This window comes from Alexandromys fortis, unplaced genomic scaffold (genome assembly GCF_014885135.2).
Source record: "Alexandromys fortis isolate MF-2015 unplaced genomic scaffold, M_Fortis_MF-2015_v1.1 scaffold_63, whole genome shotgun sequence".
In the NCBI taxonomy this organism is placed as follows: domain Eukaryota; kingdom Metazoa; phylum Chordata; class Mammalia; order Rodentia; family Cricetidae; genus Alexandromys; species Alexandromys fortis.
Genome location: NW_026067953.1, coordinates 6238132 through 6262370, shown reverse-complemented (window position 1 = coordinate 6262370; position 24239 = coordinate 6238132). Strand labels below are relative to the sequence as shown.

Here is a 24239-nt window from a genome sequence, read left to right as displayed (position 1 = left end):
CACATACAAACAAATAAAAAATTATAATTAGTTAACCGGTTAATGTTTTGTTTAGCAAATGAATGTACATAGTGGTAAAAATCAATAATTCAAGGATATTTGGATGCTTCCCTTGACAGTGGTGTTATGTCCTGATAAATTCCTTGTAGTAGTTACTGTTCTTATTGCTATGAACAAACAAGATGAGAATCAGTTCATGAGAGAAAAGATTTATTCTGGCTCACAGTTTATGGAGACACAGTCCACCATGGTGGGCAGGCGTGGTGGCAGGAACAGCTTGTGGTGTGGCTGTGGCTATGGGAACTTGCTCACCATGAGTGGATCAAGTAATGGAGAGCGGTCAATGCTGGCCTTCTGCAGATTGTTTCCTCTTGCCCTGGTTGTTATTCTAGGACCCCAGACTATAAGATGGTGCTACCTCCGGGCAGGACAGGTCCCCCTTCCTTTGTTAGACCTGTTAGATAGTTTCACTCCTTTAACTACCCATACTCATTTCCAGAGGTGTGTCTCCAAGGTGGTTTTAAATCTAGTGACATTGACAGTAAAACTTAGACACCACACCCTTCATAAGTTGAAAGTATATTTTGTACACTCAGTGAATTAAGAGTCATAGCTTAGCCCTTAGATTAGCTTATAGTCAGACAAAAATCACCTAACCCAAAGCCTGTTAGTGTGTGTGCATGGACCATGTGGTTGCATGACTGACTGAGTCTCCTACTATATCACTAACAAACTTGGAAAAGGCATTCACAATCCAGATACTGGTTTTCACTTTACACTTGGAAAATGATTAAGTTTTCCATTGTAGATGAGGAGCCTTCTATAGTGTGGAAGATGAATGTCCATCCCATGCTGCCTGCTTGCACAGCCTTTCACCAACACAGTCACTCTTGGGGCTTTGTAGGGGACATCTCAAAGTAACCTGCCCATACGTGTATTTTAAATTTTATTTATGGCGAAGCAGGCATGAATGTGCCATAGTATTCGGATGAAGGTAGAAGGACAACTTTTTCTTTTTCCAACTTTTCATCGTTCAGAGGAATTGAACTCAGATGTTAGGCTTGCATGGCAATGCTTCACCCTCAGAGCCGTTCGCTCACTCCTCCTCCTTCCACACAGTGATGACGGTCTCTAGACCTCCTTTTGTATTTTGCTTTTTAAACCTCCTGTCTTTGAGACTGTTGGCTATTGCTGTGTAACAAACCAGCTCAGAACACAGTGCCTATTACAGTAGCCGCTATGGATCCCCGGGATTCCAGGCTCACCAGAACTCATGCTTCTGTGACCTGCGGGCTCAGCCTGCTGCTCTTGGATCTTAGATGGGCTCTCACGCATCAAGTCAGATAGTGCCACTGTGTTTCATGTGGCCTTGGGGCTTGCTCTGGGTCCTATCTACACAGGCCCAAGCAAGTCCTTCTGGTGACCACAGTGAGCCAGAAGTCAGAGGAAGTGAGTCAGCCATTTTCTAAGTGCCTGTGCACATCACGGCATAGACTGTCCTTTTGATCAGAGAGGGGCATTCATAGTCCAGGTGACCACACAAGTGCTTAAATAATTCCATCTGAGCCGGGCACAATGCACACCTTTAATCCCAGCATTCAGGAGGTAGAGGGAGTGTTCTCTGTGAGTTCAAGGCCAGCTTGGTCTACCTTGGTCTACAGAGAGTGAGTTCCAGCACAGCCAAGGCTACACAGAGAGACCCTGTCTTGAAAAAACACAAACAACAACAACAAAACCCACCTGTTAATATCCTCTTTCACGTCAGTCTGACTCAGGCCCCTCACACCGCTCCTCACTCTGATTGTCTGAGAGTCCGAGCAGATGGGACAGGAAGGGGATTCCAAAACCACCTGCCCAGTCTAAAACCACAGGACTCAAGTGTCATAGGACGGAGGCTGAACACATTGAAATGCCAAGGTCCATGTGGATTGTGCCAGCATGTTGGAGAGATGTGGTGGATGTCAGAGACCCCAGCTTCAGGGTCAGACCCCAGCTCCAGGGTGATCCGGCTGTGGCCTTGGCCTGCTGCTTTCTCTCTCCTGCCTGGCTCACTGTGAGATGGTGACAATGATAGACTCACACCTTAATGATGTTTTTAGGAATTGCTTGGCACATGGCCATGTGTTTAGTAAGAGCACGCTATGGCCGGGCTGTCAGTGGTCCCCAGTATTCTGTTCCTCTGATAATACTGCAGACCCCAGAAACACAGGGAAGGTGTCTTACAGAGCTTTTAGGCCCTATAGTATCCAGTGTCTCTATTCTGGGACATAGTGGGCCCTTCATGAAAGAAAGGATCATTCCTAGTAGCTGGTGTTGCTTGGTACCTGCTGCATTCTATATGCATGGCATGACTTTTGTAGGCCTTCCAGTTGCCCCGAGGAAGTTAATAGGGACTAAGCGATTTGTCAGTCCCACACAGCTAGTGAGCCTGGTCCAGGTCTAAGGCTGAGACTTTCTCCCACCTCGTGCTGCTTGGGCTTCTCTGTCATGGAAACCACAGGCCTGGCCACTGTCATGGAAACCACAGGCCTGGCCACTTTGCCGTCCAGCTGCTCCCTGTGAAGCTGGAGACAGCGCTCGCTCGTGCTCTGCCCTGTGCCCGGTCAGTACATGCAGGAGCAGGAAGGTGCTCGGATTCAAGGCTTTGGTGGGCAGACTTCTAAGGGCAGGCCACAAGTGGACACGGGCAGCTCCGTGTCTGTTAGCTGCTCTCGGGCCTTTGTGCTGTCCTTTCCCCATCTTCTGGGTTGTTTCTGTGACTGATCCAGAGGGACAAACTCCATCTCCATAGCTCCACCCTCGGAGGAGTGCGAGTCTGTTTGATGCTTTCTCCTTTTACACTTAATTCTTAATCCATCTGAAATTAATATTCCTGTGGCTTGGGGGTGCCTTTCTTCTTTCTTGCCTCATTGTCCCAGCATGTAGCCAGATATTTCTGGCAGTAAGAACTGGTTTAGTGATGTCTGCCCCTTTTCTTGCTGGTAGATTGTGAACTGGGGACTCACAAGACTCTGACAGGTTCAGGCAGAGTCCACATTGGCCACCCGGACCCCTCCAGTATTAGAGCTGAGTCTTGTCTCTGAAAGATGTTTTGGCGAAAGCTCTTAATGCCTTAATTCTCTGTTCTGACTGGGAGAACGAGTGAAGGGGAACTCACTTTTTTTTTTTTTTTTTTTTTTTTTTTTGGAAGAGGACAAAGAAAACATTTGTTCGGCAGATTAAAAGGGAGCCTAGAGAGTAAAAAAAGCATTCATGAGATTTTTTTGGTTATCGTGCTAAACTTAAAGTAAGACCATAAGCACTTGTTGGCCTGGAAGCCTGCTTCTTCCCTGACAGATATTAGGACACTGTAACACAGGTCACAAGAGCAGTGACTTCTGCAGGAGCTAAAGAAGTCAGTGTTGCCGTAGTAACTGATCACTGCCATGCCTGCTTGCATTTGGGCAGAGCCCTTCTGCAGTGCGCTCTGCCATTCTCATGGCCTGCACCTAGCATTCTGAGATGGCATAGACCCATCCAGCCTTGGGGGGGTCCAGTGAGGAGAACTGGCTTGGTGACCATGATGTTGTCACTTGCAAGCACATACCACCGGGAAACCTAGAAAGGGTCGTCTTTAGCAGGGCAGCTGTCTTAGTGAAGGTTTCTACTGCTATGAAGAGACACCATGACCATGGCAACTCTTATAAAGAAACCATTTAATTGGGCATGGATCTCACTTACAGTTTCAGAGGTGACCAGGTACATGGCGGCGTGCAGGCAGACATGGTGCTGGAGAAGTAGCTGAGAGTTCTACATCTTACAGGCAACAGGAAATGTCTGTCACACTGAGGGAAGCTTGAGCAAAGAAGACCTCAAAGCCTGCCCCCACAGTGACACACTGCCTCCAACAAGGCCAAGCCTACTCCAGCAAAGCCATGCCTACAAATAGTGCCACTCCCTTTTGGGGCCATTTTCTTTCAAACAACCCCAGCAGCCATGTGTAATTGTAATATCAGAGGAGCCAAGGTGGGGTCAGGGAATTGCCTCGGGCAGCAGAGGGGTAAGCCTGGAGGATGTGGTCCAGAGCCTTGGCTGTCAGAGATTAATTCACTGCTGTGCACTAGGCACAGACTCCAGTGCCTCACTTGTGATTTGGAAAGAATGAGCCCTTGTTTCGGAATTCTGCCTTACAACCTAGATGGAGCAGACAGGTAAACCAACACCCAGGTGAGGGTGCTTGAGCTTCCGGAGCAGCTGGGGTGGCCTGGGCTGGGCACGAGATGGGGAACATTCGCAATGCCTGGGTAGCATCTTACTGTGCCCTTTAGGGAATAGCAATGGTGCTGTCTCCAGGGTACCTGAGCGTGCCCCACGCTGGGTGCTCTGCTGACCTGTGTGGAGACTCTCTAAGGCTTTGGATGCCACACTTCTCTTCTGTCCCATCCTGCTGCGCCAGCCTTTTACTGAGCTTACCTACCTGCTCTCTTCTCCAGACCTTTGTTCTCCGTCCTTCCTGTCCTTGGCTCTGGTAGAGTGTGCCATCCCTCAGCCTGGTACCCTTCCTGCTGTGCTCTCCAAAGTAGACAGGAAAAGGATGGCATAGATTGATGATCAATAATCTTATCAATATTATGGTTAATAAATACTCTGACATAGAAATTCACAACTTTTAAGGAAAAGTTCCATTTTCCCCTATATACAATTTAAAGTGACTTGCGCGACTTTAATCCTAGCACTCGGGAGGCAGAGGCAGGCGAATCTCTGTGAGTTCGAGACCAGCCTGGTCTACAGAGCTAGTTCCAGCATAGCCACGACTTTACAACAAGACCCTATTTTGGAAAAAAAAAAAAGAAAGAAAACCACTGAGCTCTGCCTGGCCCGTTGCACACTGGCATGCCAGTGATCCCAGCTCTTGGAAGTTGAGTAGAAGGATTACAGGTGCTAGGACAGCTTACACCAGGAGTTTTTTGTTTAAAAACAAACTAATAAAAGATTCTGTTCAGTGTGCACAATTTAAACTATAAAGATAAAAATATACATAGATCCCTAATTTTGTTACTCACAATTTTTTGTTAATTATTTTAGGCACCTTTACGGGGTCATAGACTTACACAGAAATGAATATTGAAACAAGCTTCTACAGATCTCACTCTTGTTCATTATGACATCACTAGCCATGGGCAGCTAGCTATTGACCACTTGAGATGTGGCCGGCTTCCCTTGAGATGTGCTGTGCTTGTGAAGTGCACATTGGTTCTAGAAAACTGTGAGAACAGCTTTCCCTGCTGCCTGTTCCTTCCCACCTGCCTGGTGTTGGAGGTGTTGCCGTCTGCACCAGCCACCTTCTGTGTCCATGTGCCCTCTGTGGGTGTAACTTTCTTCTCTTCTGACACTGGAAGCTGCTGTAGGCCACCTGACTCTATGTTACGAGACATTTGCTTTCTTCCCAAACATCTAAGGAATTCTATGCTCAGGAACCTAGCTTAGCTGTCCTGGGGTTCTAGCTCCTCTGAGGACTCTGGTCTTATTCTTAGGACACAGACAGCAGTACCCAGGCTTGTCGCTCTTGCCATTTGGGTGAAGTGGTCCAAAGATGAGGTCACTGGGCCTTTGGTGGTTGGTGACTGTTTAATTGTAAATTTATGCAACGTAGACAAAGCTGTCTGCCCCCAAACCAACCTAAAGTCCATTGAAACTGCTAGACCCAGCTGAGGTCTCCTAGACCCCGCCAGTGATAGGGTCCTTCTAGAACTTTGCAAGCTGACTATATGTTTGGTTTACCTCTGTCTGTCTGTCACAGCAAAATACACCACAGTCAGGCTGGGGTATGAATTGTTCTGGGTTCATCCAGAACAGTCTGGATGCATGGGTTCCTAAGAGCTGTACCTGGCTTCTTTTTAAAGCAAATTAACCAACGTGGTGTGGAGATTATAACTACGTGATACATAAAACTTAGGTGTGCATTGGTGTTTTACCTGCGTGTATGTCTGAGTGAGGATGTTTGGTCCCCTGGAACTGGAGTTACAGACAGTTGTGAGCTGCTATGCTGCTGCTGGGAATTGAACCTGGGTTCTCTGGAAGAGCAGTCAGTGCTCTTAACCCCTGAGCCATCTCTCCAGGCCCAGTGTATATACTTTTATGAGCTAAACATCTACGAAGACTCCCCAAAGGCAGGGCTGTATAGTCGTGCTTTGTCGAGAGACTTCATTCAGGACACGTGACTAGGACGATGTCCCCAGACTCGCTGTCCATTCTCAAGGCCATAGACTTTGGCAGAGTAAGGAATCCACTGCTCTTCTCTTGGCAATAGACCACAATGGATTATGTGTGTCCTAAGATCATCATGTTTCAGTATCACAGAATTGTTTTTACCTTTCCGAACTTGAATCTCCATGTTAAAATGTAGCCATCTTTCTGGAGTCGGTAGATATGAGGCAGAGGAATGACTGCGTGCTTGAACCAACACTGCTGCCGTTCCTTGCTAAGAAGCAGTCCCTCACATAGACCCAGCCTCAGGCTGTAAGATTCCTGAGCCTTGCCAGGAGCCTGTAACCTTGGGGCATGAGGGTCCTGAGGTCCCCGGGGCTTTCTTTCTAGCACACACACCATCTCTTGCTTCCATTTATCGTCTTGCCTTTCTTTGCAGATGATATGGCTGAACTTCTCCTAGGGGAGTCGAAGCTTGAGCAGCACTTGAAGGAGAAGCCCCTGCGCCAGGGAGCCAGTCCCCGCGGCCCCAGACCCCAGCTCACTGAAGTGCGCAAGCATCTGACTGCTGCGCTGGACCGAGGGAACCTCAAGGTACTGTGGGCCTCTGGGACCAGAAAGGGGTGGTGGGTGGTGCTGCCGTCATCTCCTGGGACAGTGTGAGCAGGGTATGTTTGCAGCACACCTGTACAGTGCTGGCATTGTCCTCTTCAGCAAGCACGCTCCCTGCGCGATCAGTACACCCACCCTCACCCACCCTAGGCTGCCCGGCCTGTGGGACTGCCAGCCTTGCAGGGGTCTCTGCAATGCCACATTCTTCTGAGTTGGGGGATTGTTTCTCCCCAGGTTTTGAAACAGTCTCATTATTAATTATAATTCAACATTAGTGCCTAGCTTCCTACTTAAATCACGTGGTTAATGAATGTCATACACCCTGTAGCCAGAGCTGATGCCAATAGGCCAGGTGTTGCCTCATTGTGGAAGAGAGCCAGGAACCTCCCCCACCCTTGGCTACCCCTTCGCTACCTGCTGGTCCAGGCCGTCTCAGCACTGCCCCTCCATCTTCTGTTTCTGGTTTCCGCTGCTCAGCCTGCTCCTTTTCACACGGCTCTCCTCACATGTTCCCTGTGAACCTGGCCATCCCTATGTCTTTCACAGAACATGGCTCGCCTTACTTGCCCTACCCCTCCTCTAGCCCTGGGGTCCAGCCTCTGCCACTTCCTGACATCACTCTCAATGTATTAGTTTCTTTTCCTGGTGATAAAATCCCCCAACAAAAGGAACTCAAGGGAGAGAAGCCAAAGAAGGCAGCAGGAGCTTGAAGCAACTGATCACATCCACAGTCAGAGAGCAGAAAGCGGCGGACGCTTGTGCTCAGCCAGCTTTCTCCTTTGTATACAGTCTTAAGATCCCACCACAACTAATCCCTCGTGCATGCCCAGATGCTAAATATAGCTCACACAGGTGTGCCTGGAGGCTTGTCTCCTGGGTGATCCCAGAGTCTGTCACCCTGGCTTAGCTGATGGCACCTCCTCCGGCCTGCCTGTCTTATGCTCTGCCCTTCCACTGAGGACAACAGTTTCTAGGGAACTTTGGAAGTTATGATTTCTTCTTCCTTTTATCTGATAAGTTGACTTCATCTTTCTCTTTCTGTCCCAGAATCCTCCTGGGCTGCCCTGGCCTTTGCACTTTTCTGTTGTGCACCCTTCCTCCCCTCAGTCCCAGAGAGACCATAGTCTTTTTTAAAAAAAAAATTATTTTTATTTTATATTTATGTGTACTTTGCCTACATGTATGTGTGTCTGTGTAACATATGTGTTCCTGATATCCTCAGAGGCCAGAGGAGAGTGTCAGAGCACCTGGAACTGGAGTTCCGGACAGTTGTGAGCCACCAGGTGTTGGGAATTGAACTCAAGTCCTTTATAGAAACAACACAGGCTCTTGACCACTGAGCAGTCTCTAACGCCAAGGCCATATTCTTTTGGAATTCTAGATTGGAAACTTGTGCTTCCTGTCAACTTGCTGTGTGGCCTTGGGAGGTCCCTTTCTCCTCTGGCCCAGTTTTGGTAGGTTTGGAGTGGGCTTTTTGAGATGGTCCCTTTGGACTCTCCCAGTTCTTGTCTGCTTCAAGCTGTGATCTTCCTCTGTCATCCGACTCCCTCCTCTGCGTTGTTGTAACAGGTCTTGGACAATTTTGGCCCAAGTATTCCATATCATGGAACCTCTCAGAGTGAACAGACTCCGCATCTGCTGCGTGAGCTGGCTCTAGAGGCTAACTGAGGACTTCATTGTCACGTAGGATGCTCAGGGGATCAAGGACACACTGCTTCAACGGGAGCCTTTAAAAGCTGGTCTTTGAGATCTCCTGAGTAAATTGGAAGCATGAGGACCATGGGAGAGGGCTGAAGGGGATGGGAGAGGAAGGAAGGGGAGCAGAGAAAAATGTAGAGCTCAATGAAACTAATAACAACAACAACAATAATAATAATAAAGCTGGTCTTCACTTGCTAACTCGTGGCCAGTGCTGGGCCTCCCCTCACAGTTAGGGTACAGTTGTCTGCCTGGCATCTTTTCTTAACCGGGGGCACCTGTTGACTTTGGTGATGGGTGCTGATCAGCAGGAGGGGGAGGAGGAACAGTGGATCCCTGGGGCAATGATGACAACCGGTCAGACCCAGTATGGAGGTATGACTCTATGAATACGTATTAAGAGGAGACATCTAGTTCATTTCTTTTCCTAACCCCTTACCTTCTTCTGGGAACATTAGTCATCCGTCTTACATCTCTGTTCTCCATCCTTTGCAACCCCGTGTGGTAGTAATGGTGAATTTCATATTGGAATTCCAGACTTAGTTTTAGTCTGGCTTTACAAGTCATGTGATCTTGGGAAGTTCCTTAGTCTCTATGAACTTCCTCTCTCTCAGGACTGTCCTTGGGTTCAAGTGTGGAAGTTCTTTAAAACTTTACCATGATACACCAGATGTGGGTTATCTACTGGTATCTTACTGCTTTTACTGAATTTTCTCCAGTTACTGGATTTTACTGTCCCCTGACTTATAAAGAGTGTTCTAGAGCTGCATGTTCTCTGTTCACACTAACATGACTCTTCTTTCCTTGACCAAGAGTCCATGAAAAGAGTAGATCCAACTAGGAATGCGGCCAAGGCAGATCTGGGGCCAGAGGTCAGAGGACAAGGAAGCAGCCTATGGTGGGCAGGGCAGCCCTGGTTCTGTGCGGGGCGCCTCTCCCCTCAGCAGGGAAGCTCAGTGGCTTTGGCCTCAGCTTGGCTGTTTGTTTGCTCATTGTACAATGCTGTGGATGGACTCAACCAGCAAGGTCCTCCCAGACCAGCTATCCTGTGCCTCTGAGCTTGTCATTTTCTTCAAGCTGATTCAGATGGCCCTTCTGTTTCCTTTTTGTATTCTGTGTTTTTCTTGTGTAAATACATGCCGCATAAAATTATTTTTCATCTAACCATTTGTAGGTGTATAGCTCAGTGGCAGTAAGCAAGCCACAGCCCTTAGATTTTCCCAAACAGAACCTCCATCCCCATTCGGGGAAGGTGCCAGAGGACTCCCTAGGAAACCGTTCTGGTGGTTGAGTGCCCCTGTAATGGCTCTCTCCCTTCACAAGTCTGCTTTAGTCTTTGTCTTCAAAGACACTTCTGAGTTCTTATACAGCTATGTCTCCCTTGGGCCACCCCTGACTCCTTTTGCTGCCATTGGCCCTTATTGTTCACCCTCTCATCTGCTCCAGGGCAGCCTGCGGCCTTCGTTCCCTTCTGAGAATCACCTGGAAGCCGCCCTAGCTGCTCTTTTCTACTCTGTGTGGTCCCAAGGGCCCTGCCATCCCATCCACTAAAGCTACTGGCGTGCTTGTTTCTAGGTGTACATAAGTTTAGCCTTGCTCAAGAACAAGTCCTGGGAGAGGAGAACGGATGTTTCCTTATCTAGGTAGCTGGGCGCTTCCTCTCTCTTTGGCTGACAGGGTGTAGGGGAGGCCAGCAGAAGATGAGTCTGGTAGATAATGGGGGAAGGGACGGGCGGAACTGTGACCCTTTAGCTGTCACAGAAGGGGGACCCTGGTCAGTGACCTCAGCTTCCCCATCATGACTGGCTCCCTGCCTTCGTACCCTTTGGAAATCTTGACTTTGTGTGGTTTGGATTCCCTCTTGGGTATCGCTCACTACCTTGGGCAGGACCCACCTGGATGTCAGGCACCTCCCTGTTTTGAGACAATGCTCATATTCTCTACTTTGCCTTGGAAGCCTTTCTTCCTCCTTGATCCAGCCCAGGCCAGTGGAGAGCTGCAGGGGTTTGTGTAGTTTAGCTTTATTAGGGTGTAAGTCACATACTGGGCCAACTATTCACTCAGAGTATACAGATGAGAGACTCTCATGTATTCCTGAAATTGTGCAACCATCAACGCTGTTGATTCTCAGACATTTTCTTTCATTAGCTCAAAAAGAAGCCCCGTACTCCCTGATGTCAGCCTCAGGCACACTCATAGTTATGATTCTGTAAATTCAACCCTTCTGGACTTTCCTTACCAATGGGGGTCATCTTGTTACATGTATCAATAATTCATTTTTTATTATGACAGTAATAACTTTATGGCTATCTCATGTTTTGATTGACACTTGGGTTGCTTGCACTTTGGGGCTATTGTGACTAATGGTAGCTCCTGTGGAAGTTTTCCTGGAGCAAGCAGCAGGGCCCTAGGGAATACTGCATGTAATCTTGTAGGAATTTTTTTTTTCTGTCTTTTTCCTTCTAGTCAGAATTCCTACAAGAATCCAATCTGATCATGGCCAAGTTGAATTATGTGGAAGGAGATTATAAAGAAGCCCTGAACATCTATGCCCGGGTGGGCCTCGATGACTTGCCGCTGACAGCTGTACCTCCTTACAGGTTGCGGATGATCGCGGAAGCCTATGCTACCAAAGGTGAGGACCGCGTGCTTTCCTCTAGGCCCCTGCTTGACCGTTGTGCTCTTGACTGGCGATTAACTTGGTTATTACCAGCAAGGCTACCAGGGTCAGTCCTACTGTGTGTGCTGGGTGATGTTAAGCTCATCACCTTGTTTCCTCAGTGCCTTGTTTCTATAGTTTCCACCTTTTGGTAAAATTTCTAGATACCATGCTGTCTATGCAGTGACTTTTTGGTAATTACGTGGCCGCACAGCATATGTAGGAATCCGCTTTATATGGTCATCTGGCCACAGGACCAACCATGTTTTATCCGCTTTATATGGTCGTCTGGCCACAGGAACAACCGTGCTTTATCTGCTTTATATGGTCATTTGGCCACAGGACCAACCATGTCTTATTTGGTTTATATGGTCACCTGGCCACAGGACCAGCCATGTTTTATTTGTTGGTGCTACATTTGGGCTAATTAAGGCCCATTGCTGATTTCATAGCCATCACTGTAGCAGCCCTCTGAAGGATCTGCATTCAAGAGACAAGGAAAGTGTAGCTGTTCTCTCCTGGCGTGAAGCAGTTTGCGTGTGTGAGTGTGCGGACAAGAAAGATGGGAGGCGGGGTGTCTGCTATCTGGCCAGTGCTATTGCCAAGCTGCCGATCCCTCCTCTGTGGTCATATCTGGTCATATCTGTGCCATGTGGTTAGAGGAGGGGGGTCAAACCATGTGCAGAAAGCACTTACCATGGCGCCTGGCCCCTACTCGGTGCTCAGTAAGTGATGCTTTCCTGCTCATCCCAGACAATAACCATGTGAAGAGACTGGGACAGCACCGCCTTCCCAGAAGGAAGTAGGAGAAGGCTCTCTGGGCTCACGGGGGAAGGGGATACTCAGAACTGGACTTCCCAAGGCTACAGCATTCATAAATGGGCAGCATGAAGCCTTTGCTTGGCCTCCAGCCTCCCGCCTTCCCAGGTACATGTTGCACCTGACTGTGGCTGACCCAGAACAGGGAACTGGCCACTTGTGTGCTGCTGAGATGTGGGGCCGCAGCTGGCCCATCCTGTCTGACTGACCCATACTCTATGGCACTGAACAAGGCAAGCCCAAGACTTACTTCTGAAGAGATTTCTGAGAGGCCTCATATCTTTACTCAGTTCCCAGGAGCCTCCAAAACTTCCCAATTCATCTAATTATCTAAATGTTCCTGCGTGCTGGGCAAAGGTACCACTGCTCTTGACAGACTCGAACAGTTTAATGGGCATGGTCCTTTGAGGCTGTCTCCTGGGTTCTGAGAGTATCTGTCTTTGTTTGTCTCTGTCTGAGAAGCAGGGGCCTAGGGGCTGTACCCCAAGTCTGTCCTCTCTCTCTGGTGCATCGCACCCCCTAAGAGTCTTAGGCTGCTAGAGCTAGCTGTGTGTGTAAGCACATGCGAATGTATGCTCACTCCTCCAGGCCAGGAACAAAATTGTAGAATGAGCGAATCTTGCTTGGGTAGTTTCCAGTTAATGACCAGCCTGGGGGCTGGTGGGCTGTAACCGGGAGTTGGTTTGTTGGTTAGGGCTCCTGGGTGGTTCTGGGTCTTCTTAGCGTCAGAGTTCAGGCTTTTTTCCTCCTCAGTCTAAAAATGGAAAAGTGAACGTTGTCTGTCTGCAGGTCACTGCCTGCCCAGTCTTGTGGTCCCTGAGTTTGGCCCTGAGAAATAATGTACTTAGCAGTGGGCACTTAGATACAAGACTGACACTGGCTCTTGAGACCTTGGCTAATGAGACCTGTGGCTTTTGTTAGTTTCTGATACCTGCAGGCATGGTACAGAGTCATACATGTAGTGGGTCAATGAATAGTCAGTTGGCCTAAAGGAAACAGCAGCAGTCTTGAAGGACCCAGACGCTGAGAGCCTGGATTGCTGCTGAGGGGCCATGCAGAATGATAGTGTGAGCACCAACTCTTAGTATCCGCTTGGGCCTGTCTGTCACTGCCACATGCTGGCAGCGTTACAGCTTGTGTCCCTCAGTGTTCCCTTTGTCAAAGTCTCCATGGTTTATAAGGATTGTATAAAATTATCTGTCAGTCTGTCTATCTTAAAATGTTACCTGACACATAGTATAATAGTTAGTTAGGTTGGAGAGATGGCTTAGTGGTTAAGAGCTCTTGCTGTTTTTGCAGAGGACCTGGTTTTGATTCCCAGCACCTACTTGGTGGCTCATCACCATCAGTAGGCACATATGTGGTGTCTATCATACATGTATGCAGGCTAAACACTCATACCTAGAAGAATAGAATAAAATAAAAAAAACTTAAGAAGTATCAGTGGAGAACTGGGAGGGACCTGGAGGTGACAACCACAGATACCTTGCCCACCCAGTTCATGGAGATGTCCAAAGACAAACCAGTTCTTTGGGGAGCTCATGAGATATTAGCTCTGTTTCTTTACCAAGATCCTAGAGATTTCCCAAGCGGAGACCACTGACTGGGGAGTCTGGATTTATGGTGTTACAGGTATCCTTAAATCAGAAGAAGTGCTTTGCTGACTGGAGGCCTCCTGTGGTGAGGTTATTTTTGTCAGCTTTAGAGTTGATCCTTACTGTCTTAGAATCAGAAGCATGTAACTCTCTACTGTCTTCTTTGGAAAGAGAGGAAGAGCTGTCTTGTCAGGCTATAGCTAAGTGGCAGGAGCCCCATGGGTAGGCATGCCTTCAACCTCTACCCCTCTGCGCTCCTGCACAAGCCGTAGGCAGAATTATCTAACACTTTCTAGGTGTCTCATGGTGTCACAGGGGCTTACTTGACCAGGGTTTTCCAGAGACAGCAAATGTCATTGGACCCACAGCTGGAAGGCTGTCCTCTAGCCAGAGAATGTTAGCCTTTGCTTACTGAGAAGCAGAAGCCAGTATCAGTTCTCAAGAACCTTTTGTGGGCCACAGTTCCAGATATATATGTGAGAGGGGACTGGGTAAGATTGGTAGGAGTGACATCCATGGCCCACATGATACTGAGTCTTCTTTGCCCTTCATTTGTGTGTCTTACTCAGTGTTCACGGTGCCCATGATGCTGACCATTGTTCTTTCCATTTGGCAGAGGAGAAAACCTGGCCAGGGGAGGTTAGATAACTTGCCCAGGTCCTCAGCTAGGAAGAGGTTGAGCCAAGATTTGACTTTAGAGATGAGTGCAGAGCAATGCCTTCCTTTGAGTGGTTTGGGAAACGCAAACTGGTCAGTATTCAACTGAGCCATCTCTCCAACCCAAGAGGAATTTTTTTTCCTTCCTTCTTAGCTTACTTCTTACTTACTTACTTTCTTTTTTGACATTTTTTGAGATTATAATTATATCGTTTCTCCCTTCTCTTTCCTCCCTCTAAACCTTTCCATTTACCCCTCCTTGCTCTTTCAAATCCATGCCCTCTTTTTTCATTGATTATTGTTATATACTTTGTACGTATAACATAGATATTCCTAAGTATATACATTGTGTGTGTGTGTGTGTGTGTGTATTCTTAAATATAACCTATTCGGTCTGTATAATGTTACTTGTATGTATATTTCAGGGCTGACCATTTGATATTGGATAACCAGTTGGAGTGCTCTTCCCTGGGGAAGACCATTTCTTCCACTCTCAACATTCTTTAGTTGCTTGTAGTTGTGAGGGTTGAGGCCCTGTGGTCCTTTCCCCATCTCCTTTGGCATAGTGATTGGAGTTATCCCTGTTCAGCTCTTGTTGAGGCAGTTATGCTGAGCAGACTTTATGTGTGTAGCTTCTAACCTTTGCTAGGAGACACAATCTCACAGCAAACTCCCTGGTCCTCTGGCTCTTACAGTCTGTCTGCCCAAGGAGAATATCTTGATGAGAAAGTTTTCTCCTTCACTCTGTGACTTCTGTCCTAGTTGGGGAAACACACTGTGCTGGGAACCTTTGTAGAACCGCTTCATTGACTCTTCCCTATTCCTGAGTTTGACGTCTCTGCCTTTATTCACAGGGTCTGGAAGTCCAAGGATTGCGGGCACAGTATCATCTCACTGGCTCTCGTTCTCCTCGTCTGTAGAGGTTGATAAAACAGTGTGTTGGGGAGGGGTGCACATCAGCACTCGGTACACCCTTTGGCAGAGGAGCAGATTTGCTTGTTTCTGTTCCAGTTGTCCCTTGGGCCTGACTGCCAGTAGATGTACCTCTCCTGACAACCTAAGGAATCCAGTTAGGGGCAGGAACACTCTGCTGCCTCTTGGTCATACTTCCTGGATGTGTTGGAGGGAAACCGCTAAGGGCAGCTTATCTGATGATGAGGCATTAAGAGCTGATAAGTTAGGTGCCAGTGCTCAGGACAGCTGGAGAGGTATCTAAACAGGGTTGCTTGGGGGTGGGACCTGGCTGTGTGCCCTGAACCTCATTAATCTTGTCCAGGACTGACTTGGGAGGCCTTCCATTAATGATTTCATCACAGAAGGCCTTTCATGTTGGGATGTGCAGTCAGTTCAGGAAATATTTCTTCGGGAACAGGCATGCCCACAGCCCCACACAACTTCCTTCAGAGTGGGCTGGAGACACTGGTGAGGAGGACTCGCAGAGGAAGGGAAATATCCTTGGGCCGGGCTTCTCTTCTCTTCTACCGACCATGAGCAAGGGGCCCGTGCTGTGGTGTTAGCTAGTTTTCTCTACAGACTGCAGCATTCCCAGACCACTCTGCTTTCTGGCAGTGTGTGAAGGGTAGCAGCAGCGAGGGGTGACAGCTAACCCATGTGCAGGCTCCCCTTCGCAGAACGTCTCAGCGCTTGTCGCCTGCTTCATTGCTTAGAACCAGCGCAGCCCTACACCCTCCTCCTGATTGTCCACTGTGCTTTAGGAGTCTTTCTATAAAGCAGCATGTGAGAGAAGGAACTGGGGTGTCTGCCTTCCACAGTGGGCTGCACAGAAGTTAGGAGAGCTCTCAGGCCAGACTTTTCACAAGTCTGCCAGTTTTCCCAAAGCGTGAGAGCCATGGTCTTTAAACAGGACGTGTTCAGAAAGGTTTGTGTTTAGTCAGGCTCGGCTGAAAGCACTGTGTCCTCACACACCCACACACTCAGCTCACTGCGATCAGCCCGTCGGCCATACCCGCAGCGTCTGCCAGCAAAGGAAGAAGCTCCTGGAATCGCTGTTTTTGAGGAGCCTTCCCCCAGAACAGGGCCAGGCTAAGTCAACACCTCGGAGATGATCTACGGATGACTGGCGTTGACGTCAGGCACTGCTCCTTTGCCACCACACTTTCTTTAGTCCTGAGCACGTGGGTGCTCTCAGAAAAATGATAAAAACAAATTGAATTGGGAATTCTTCAGGTAGTGGGCAGCTGTGACTTGAATATCACCATGTTCAAAGAAGATGACACATTAATACCACTGAGGAAGCATTTATCTTTAATTAGGATTTCCCTCTCAATTTGAAAGAAAACAAAACAATGAAAACATAACAACTCCCTGTGTCAGGAAGAGATGTGCACAGAAAAGGTGGGAGAGGCGGTACAAACCAAAGCCAGCCACTGATATTGCATCCATGGGGCTCTCTGGACACGGGGCCACAGCTCTTGCCCAGGTAGACATGAGGGAGCCGTGTCTGGCACACTGACCTCAGCTCAGGCAAAAATTCCTTTGAAGTTCTGCCAAGATTTCTTTAGATGAAAGAAAATCCAGCTCAATCCCAGTGGCATCTGGGTCCTTCCAGACTGATTCTCTGGTCACCTGCCCTCCTGCGGTTCCGCTTTGAGTAGGTCACCTGTCCTTCTGCTGGTTCCTGTTTGGGTTGGTCACCTGTCCTCCTGCTGGTTCCTATTCAAGTTGGTCAGCTGTCCTGTTGATTCCCATTTGGGTAAGTATAAGTGGAGTAGGTCTGGGCTCTGTGTCTCTTGGATTTGATGCTCAGGACTCAGCCAGGTCCTCAGTGATTCTCGCTGGCCCTGACAGCTTTGCACTCCCATTCTTGACGGAGTATACATCCCATCATACCTATGATATATACGTATTGTGACAATATCCAGAATGGGCCCAGCGTGGAGCATGTGAAAGGGGGTAGGTAGCCCACTTCAGAATCCGCGAAAGGGCAAGTGCCCATGACAAATGCCTGTAGTAGTGACTCTTCTGAGTAAGACTCCTCAGATAGATCCAGAGCCTTCTATTCCCTTTCTTCATTGAGGCAGCCCTGACAGGCAAACGGGGGAGCCAGCTAACTGCCCTGTGACAGGCCACTGTGGCCTTCGGAGCAGCCTGTCCAGTAGGTAGGAAGAACAGTCTGGGGAGTTGAGCGGCTCGAGGGAGGGTTCTAGAGGAGATCTACATCTGTCTGGCCTCAGGCTTTGGGCGGTTAGGTGGGAAATGGCAAGAAAATGAGTCAGTCTGCAGAAACTTTTGTTACAGCCTCGGCTTCCTTGGCTGTCTTTATAAAGAGCTCTGGGGCAGGTGTGTAGACTGAGAAGGCACTTGTCCTGGGAACTCAGGGGTATCATACGGTGTCAGTCCCTGCAAAGAAGCTGCAGGATCTGGCCAGTGCAGAGCTGGAATTCTGTTGTGTGTACATGACCCTGAGGTCGGACCCTGATTTGTTCTGGTTCTGTTCTGTGACTTGTAAGAAATTTAATCTGACTATTGTAGTTTTTCTCCAACAAAATGGGGCCAACAGTACTCTCACAAGAGTGTGGAGAAGACCAAAGGGGATAAGTAAGAAAATGCTTTGTAACACACAAATGTTTCAAGCGCAGGACCTTGTGAGCGTCATCTCAGTGCGCCAGAGGTGGGAAACAAGATGGCTGCCTCCTCATCACTCCATGTCTTCACATCCACACAGCAGTGAAGGCTTTGCCCTTGCACACTTGTTTGGTTGGGTTAGGTCTCACTAGAGCTAGAGCCAGGAGTGGTGCTTCGAGCTGTCCCTGGTCTGAGTTCTTGACCCCTCCCCTCAGTGTAGACAAATGTATGTGTATTATATCCAGTTTGTAGATGTGTCAAAAGGACTTGGGCACATCATCTCCCCAGAGGCGTAGTTATTAGCAATCTATTGTGTTCTCCAGACACTCACCATACTTACTTGCTTGAGTTTGGGTTTTTCTATAAAAATGGGATTTTTTGTTTTGTTTTGTTTTTCGAGACAGGGTTTCTCTGTGGCTTTGGAGGCTGTCCTGGAACTAGCTCTACATACTCTGCTTCTGTATATTTCCACCTTTGCTAGAGTTCTTGAATACCTATCCCAATGGCAGATATATTTCTGTAGTTTTTAGCAGTTATCCAAGTTTTCATTGTGTGGGTAAGTTGTCACTATTTGAACACAGCTCTTGTTTTTACCTTTTCATCATTATCCCTAAGACAGTCATGTGCACCTCTTAGCTTGGGCTTTGTGTTATTCCTCATGGTTTCCATAGGAAGTTCCCAGAAATAGAGATTCTGTGTCAAAAGAGAAGGATTTCTAGATTGTTCTGCAGAATGGCCAGATTTGTGTTAGGATTTGAATATGAAATGCTTTCCCAGGCTCATGTGTTGAAGCTTGGGCCCCAGCAGGTAGAGGTATGTTGGGATATAATGGAAAGAAAGAGATGGGGCCCAGGTAGAAAAAGGGGGTTTCTGCCAGTCGGTGGTGGTGCATGCCTTTAATCCCAGCACTCAGGAGGCAGAGACAGGTGGATCTCTGTGAGTTCAAGGCCAGCCTGGTCTGCAAAGTGAATTACAGGACAGTCAGAGCTGTTACACAGAGAGACCCTACTCAAAAAACCAAAAAAGAAAGGGAAAGGAGCTTCCTGGAGGACTGCCCTGGAGAGGTACACCTTGTTCCTGCCTCCTTCCTTCTCAGCCCCACTGCGCCCTCTCCACATGGTGTCGCCATTTGGTGGACCAGGTAACCCTGAGCTGAAGCCACTGTGGGCTGGGAGAAACCTGCCCTCCTTTAAGTCAGTTTCCTCGGGTGTTACAGCAATGGAAAGCTGAGTGGAACAGATTCTGTGCCTGTCCTCCTTCCCTGTGAGGGTCAGCCTTCTCTGTGTGGCAGACAAATCGTGCCTGTGCCATATGGCCTAAGGCGGAAGACAAATTTCTGTCCCACCATCTTTCCAGAATACTGTTTATAGCTTAAAAATGTGTGTGTGTGTGTGTGTGTTTGTGTGCATACCACAGCACACATACAGACGTTGAGGACAATATTCAAGATTCAGTGCTTTCCCTATGTGGGTTCTGGGAACTGAACTGAGGCTGTCAGGTTTAATGGAAGTGCCCTTACCTGCTGGGCTTTCTTTCAGGTGGTGTGCACAGCTTTAATCCCAGCACTCGGGAGGCAGATGAAGGTGGGACCTCTGAGTGCAAGGCCAGCCTGGTCTACAAAGCAAGTTCCAGGACAGGCTCCAAAGTTACATAGAGAAACCCTGTCTTGAAAAACCAAAAATAAATAAATAAGTAAATAAATAAATAAATAAATAAATAAATAAATAAATGTTTTTAAGGAGTAATGTTGCTAGAAATAGTTGTGTATGGGTTGGGGTGGGCATGCATTTTCATGTCCCTAACTAGAAATGTATGCAAGAGTCACTGCATCATGGGGTACCTCTGACTTTATCGTTTTGAGGAACTGAAAACTGTTTTCCAAAGGAGTTTTACCTGTTCAGAGGTGATTTTTCCCTTACCTAGTGGCTATCAGTTGCAAACAACTTCCTTGTTAGGAGTGAGATTTTGTATTCTCCTGTGTGACGGGATTTTGTCTAGTTTGACCTTACAGGTCTTATGTGTGCCGTCACAGTCTCTGTGAATTCATGTGTGCACCAGCTGTGTTGTGTCTGGATGGCTCTTTCCCTGGAGTCACCCACCATCTCCTGGCTCTTAGAATCTTCCCGCCTCCTCATCTGCTTAGACCTCTGACCCTTGAGGAGAGGAGTTTGATAAAGACACCCCATTTAGGACTAATGATCCAAAGCCTCTCACCCTGGGCTCTCCACTGTCCAGTTGTGGGTCTCTGTTAGCACCCCACACTGCAGGAAGAGGCATCTCTGGTCTATGGGCGTGGCAGTGTGTTAGCACCACACACTGCGGGAAGAGGCGTCTCTGGTCTCTGGGTGTGGTAGTGTGTTAGCACCACACACTGCGGGAAGAGGCGTCTCTGGTCTCTGGGTGTGATAGTGTGTCATCAGCAGTTGTGGGTCTGACACCACACACTGCGGGAAGAGGCGTCTCTGGTCTCTGGGTGTGATAGTGTGTCATCAGCAGTTGTGGGTCTCTCTGTTAGCACCACACACTGTGGAAAGAGGCGTCTATGGGCTGGCGGTGTGTTATCAGTGTTGTTTTGTTCCATGTTCCTAGAGCACAGTAATCGTAGTTTTTGAAAAACTGAGCTTTGTTAAGGCCAGTGATTTTCTGTTTTTGGTTTTGTATCTGAAAATCATTGGCTAATTGAAGCAAGGAAGATTTATTCCTTTGGTTTATTCTACAAGGAACTTTGTGCTGTTAACTCATAAACTTAGGTCTCATAACTCCATCATGAGTTAATTTTTATTTTTATTTCTTATGAGGGAAGGTCCAAACTCATTCTTTTGGGTGTGGAGTTCCTGTTGTTTTAGAACCATGGTTAAGGCCATTATTTTCCCATTGAATTGTCTCCCATGCTTGTTGTTGAACATAATTGTGAGTGCTCCTCTCTGCACTCCACTGGCCATGGTGTCTGTCCTTTGTACTGAGCGGTCATCATCCCTGTAGCCTTGGATAAGCCTTGGACTTGGGCAGTCTTCTGATTTACTTTTCTGGCTCAAGGTTGTCTCAGCTCTATTGATTCCTTACATAGCCATATAAACTTTAGGGCAGAATTTGAACAGTATTGTCATCTTCCAATCCATGAGCATGGAGTGCTTTCTTTCACTTAAAGCATATTGTCTAGGTTCTTTGAGAATGCATCTCTTCTATTTCCTTTAAACATATTACTCTAAGCACTTTATTCTTTTCTCTGTTACTGTAAGTAGGATTGCTTCCCTGATTTTGTTCTGAGATTGCTCACTGCCATGGACATGCGGCTGGGTTTCTTGTGCTTGTTTCATGTTCCACAGTCCAGCTGAACTCTTTACTCTCATAGTCTTTTCAAGGGATTTTATTGTTTTCTGTTTACTCTTGTGACACCTGCATACAGAGTTTTACTTCTGCCTGCCTGCCTGCCTGCCTGCCTGCCTTCCTTCCTTCCTTCCTTCCTTCCTTCCTTCCTTCCTTCCTTCCTTTCTTCCTTCCTTCCTTCCTTTCCGTGCATAGTTGCACAGGCTGGTACTTTAGAGCTGACGTCCTTATTGTGTGGAAACCTTCCGTCTTTTATGATTAAGCTTAGGTCACCTATTGGGTTTTTATTTATGACATTATCAACTCCAAGGACTTCTCATATTTCTAGATTGCTGGATTTTTAAAAATGTTTTTATTTGTGCTAGAGAATTCAAGGCACTTTTTTTCCTTATGTAATTTGTCATGTAATTTGTGTGCTTCATTCTCTTAGTACAGTGATTGGCATATGCTAGATCAGTCTTGCATTCCCAGGATGCCTCCCAGGTGGTCATGGTGTCTGATTGTTTTCTGTGTGGCTGAGGATTCATGCAGGCCACCCGTGCCTTCCATGTGCTGAGCTTGCCCCTGCTATGAAGACACTGATGTCAGAAGATAGCTTTGTGGAGCATGCCCTCTGCTTCGGCTTTTTGGCATTGCTTCTTATTTCATCATTCATATGAGCCTTGGCTTGTCATTTATTTATTTATTTATTTATTTATTTATTTATTTATTTATTATTATGTATACAATATTCTGCCTGTGTGTATCCCTGCAGGCCAGAAGAGGACACCAGACCTCATTACAGATGGTTGTGAGCCACCATGTGGTTGCTGGGAATTGAACTCAGGACCTTCGGAAGAGCAAGCAATGCTCTTAACCTCTGAGCCACCTCTCCAGCCCCCTTGGCTTTTCTTCTTAGAAGGATTTTGATTGTTAATCCAATCTCTTGCTACTTTGTTGCCTTAGATTTTAAAGCCTTTACCCAAGTTCTACATTTCTCTCTATATGACATCTGTTGTCATGTCGGGGTTTGTTGTGCTGTTTTGTTTGTTTTGACTTTCTTTCGGAGACAGTCTCATTCTGTTGCCCATGCTAGCCTTGAATTTTCATCCTCCTGCCTCAGCTTCCTGAGTAGGTGGAACTAACGCCATGCACCATCCCACTATATGGCACCATATACCCAGCTATATGGTGTTTTTTTCAGAGGAGCATGGAGCCACTAGTGACAAACAACCATGGCTTTTTAGCTGGTTCCATTTTCAGGGTTGACAGCTTCGAGAATACTCTGTATTTCATCCTTTAGGGATAAACTGAGTAGTGACTTGCCCCATGTGATAAAGCAGACTCAATACACATCATAGTCAAAGCAAACAGCACTTCCTGTACATGCCATTGATTGACAGCGTCAGTCTAGCGGTCAGATTCTCCTTCTCCTCTTGCCAGGAAGCTGCCAGCTATTGGCAGATTTTAAGGAGGAAGAATGGGCTTGCATGAGTGTATAGGAAGAGTATCTTTCTGGTGCAGGGTGAAGACTAGATCGGAAGGAATTAAAGACTGTAGGGAAGAAGGCCTGTGGGAGACCGTGAGCTGGCCCTGGGCCCTTTCTCCATGTTCTTTATTCCAAAGGCTCTGACTTCTGCTGTTTCCCTGGGTTCATCAGTTGATTTGTGCCTGGCTTTGGCCACCAGGAGGCACTGCTGGAAGGCATTGGGTAGGATGACTTTAAAGTCACGGGATGTCCAGCTCCCTACAAATGAAACTTCCCTCTCTGTTTTAACTCCCACGCAGTGCTCCCTGTTTTCTGGGCTCTTTCAACTCCACCTCCTCCCTCTGGCCTTTCCAGGCTTTGTGATGCGGCGAGTTCCTGCTGATGCTGGTTCTGGGGTGGGGGACCATGTGATTTTTCTCCTTTCATCTCTTCTGCAGACAGTTCCAAACATTAATTTCCCTTCATTTCAAAGAGCTAGCATGCTTTCTCTCATTGGTCCTGACCGATACCATCAGTAGAGCCAAAGCCTGGATTCCAAGTACAGAGGGCTGCACCAAGGCCCGAACAGATGGTCCTGGTCAGAACCGGGAAGCTTCTGAAGGACACTGGGAGGAATGTGAAGCCGCAAATGGTGGGGACAAGCTGCAGGTGTGTGAGGGGCTAGTGAGGAGTGAGTGCGGGGAGGAGGAAGTGGCTGCTCAGTCCACTGCACAGGGAACAACTGGAGCCTCTGGGCTGCACAGGAGGGGCGTTTCCCTGGGCTGCAGGAAGTTGCAGGCTGTAATTTGGGATGGTGAATTCTGATCACCTGGGGGTGCTGTCCTGGGAACCTGACCACCTAAAAGGATTTCTAGGCTACTAGTTTATTGGTCGGATTAAAGGATTCTCTGCGGGTAAGGCAGGGTGCCTGACATTCACACAGAGTACTCAGGGAAAGAGGAGAACAAGGACTGATCTTGGTGCTACCAGGAAGTAAGGGTTATCTGTAGGTCAAGTGCTCCTGGAGCTCTGGTGACACGAACTCCCCGTCAGTATTTCCTGTTGTGGCAACTGATGTTCTATATGAGGGCAGCACACAGACAGTGACCTGAATATCAAGCAGGACAAGTCAAACTGAAATTTAAACTGGATCTTGGAAAAGTAACATTTGACCAAACAAGTAATCTTTTTCCCAAACTCAAAGCATGGGTTATTAGTGAGTTTTCTGCTAAATGTAGGCACTCGTTGTTTTTCTAGATTGGTGGACAGTAGCTCCCAGATGGTCAGGCTGGCCACCTATCCTGCTGTGTCCACCCACCCTCTTCTCCAGGCTGCCTGCCCGCCCACTCACCTGCCCTCACCTCTTCCAGGCCCAGTCCCTAACTGGGTTTCTCTTCTTCCAACTTGGTCTTATTCTGCTACCCTGAACTGGGTCCAGCCTCAGCGACACTGCTCTTGCGTATAGAGCTCCTGATCCCTCCTCTATGGTTAGCACAGTCTAGTTTGGCACTCAGCTTTCGTTTGATTATTTTACATCTGCCACTTGCCTCTCTCCAATAGATTGTACAATTAATTAATTCATGGAATCAGCAAATACGTGCGCACACGCTTAGGCTGGGCGTTGAGGCTGGGCTTGTCTAAGCTGCTTGCAGCA

The 24239-nt window shown here is 47.7% G+C and overlaps 1 protein-coding gene across 4 annotated transcripts in view; it reads left to right on the top strand.

The window, feature by feature from the left end:
• Ttc7b (tetratricopeptide repeat domain 7B) overlaps positions 1-24239 on the top strand; it is a 213169-nt gene that overhangs the window by 16472 nt on the left and 172458 nt on the right. For 3 of the 4 annotated variants that reach the window (XM_050151530.1, XM_050151527.1, XM_050151528.1), the window contains exons 2-3: positions 6626-6780; positions 10963-11131. In XM_050151530.1, the coding sequence (XP_050007487.1) occupies positions 6626-6780; positions 10963-11131 (324 nt within the window). Of the gene's footprint in view, positions 1-6625; positions 6781-10962; positions 11132-24239 lie in introns of those variants that run through there. The other variant, XM_050151529.1, reaches the window with a different exon arrangement.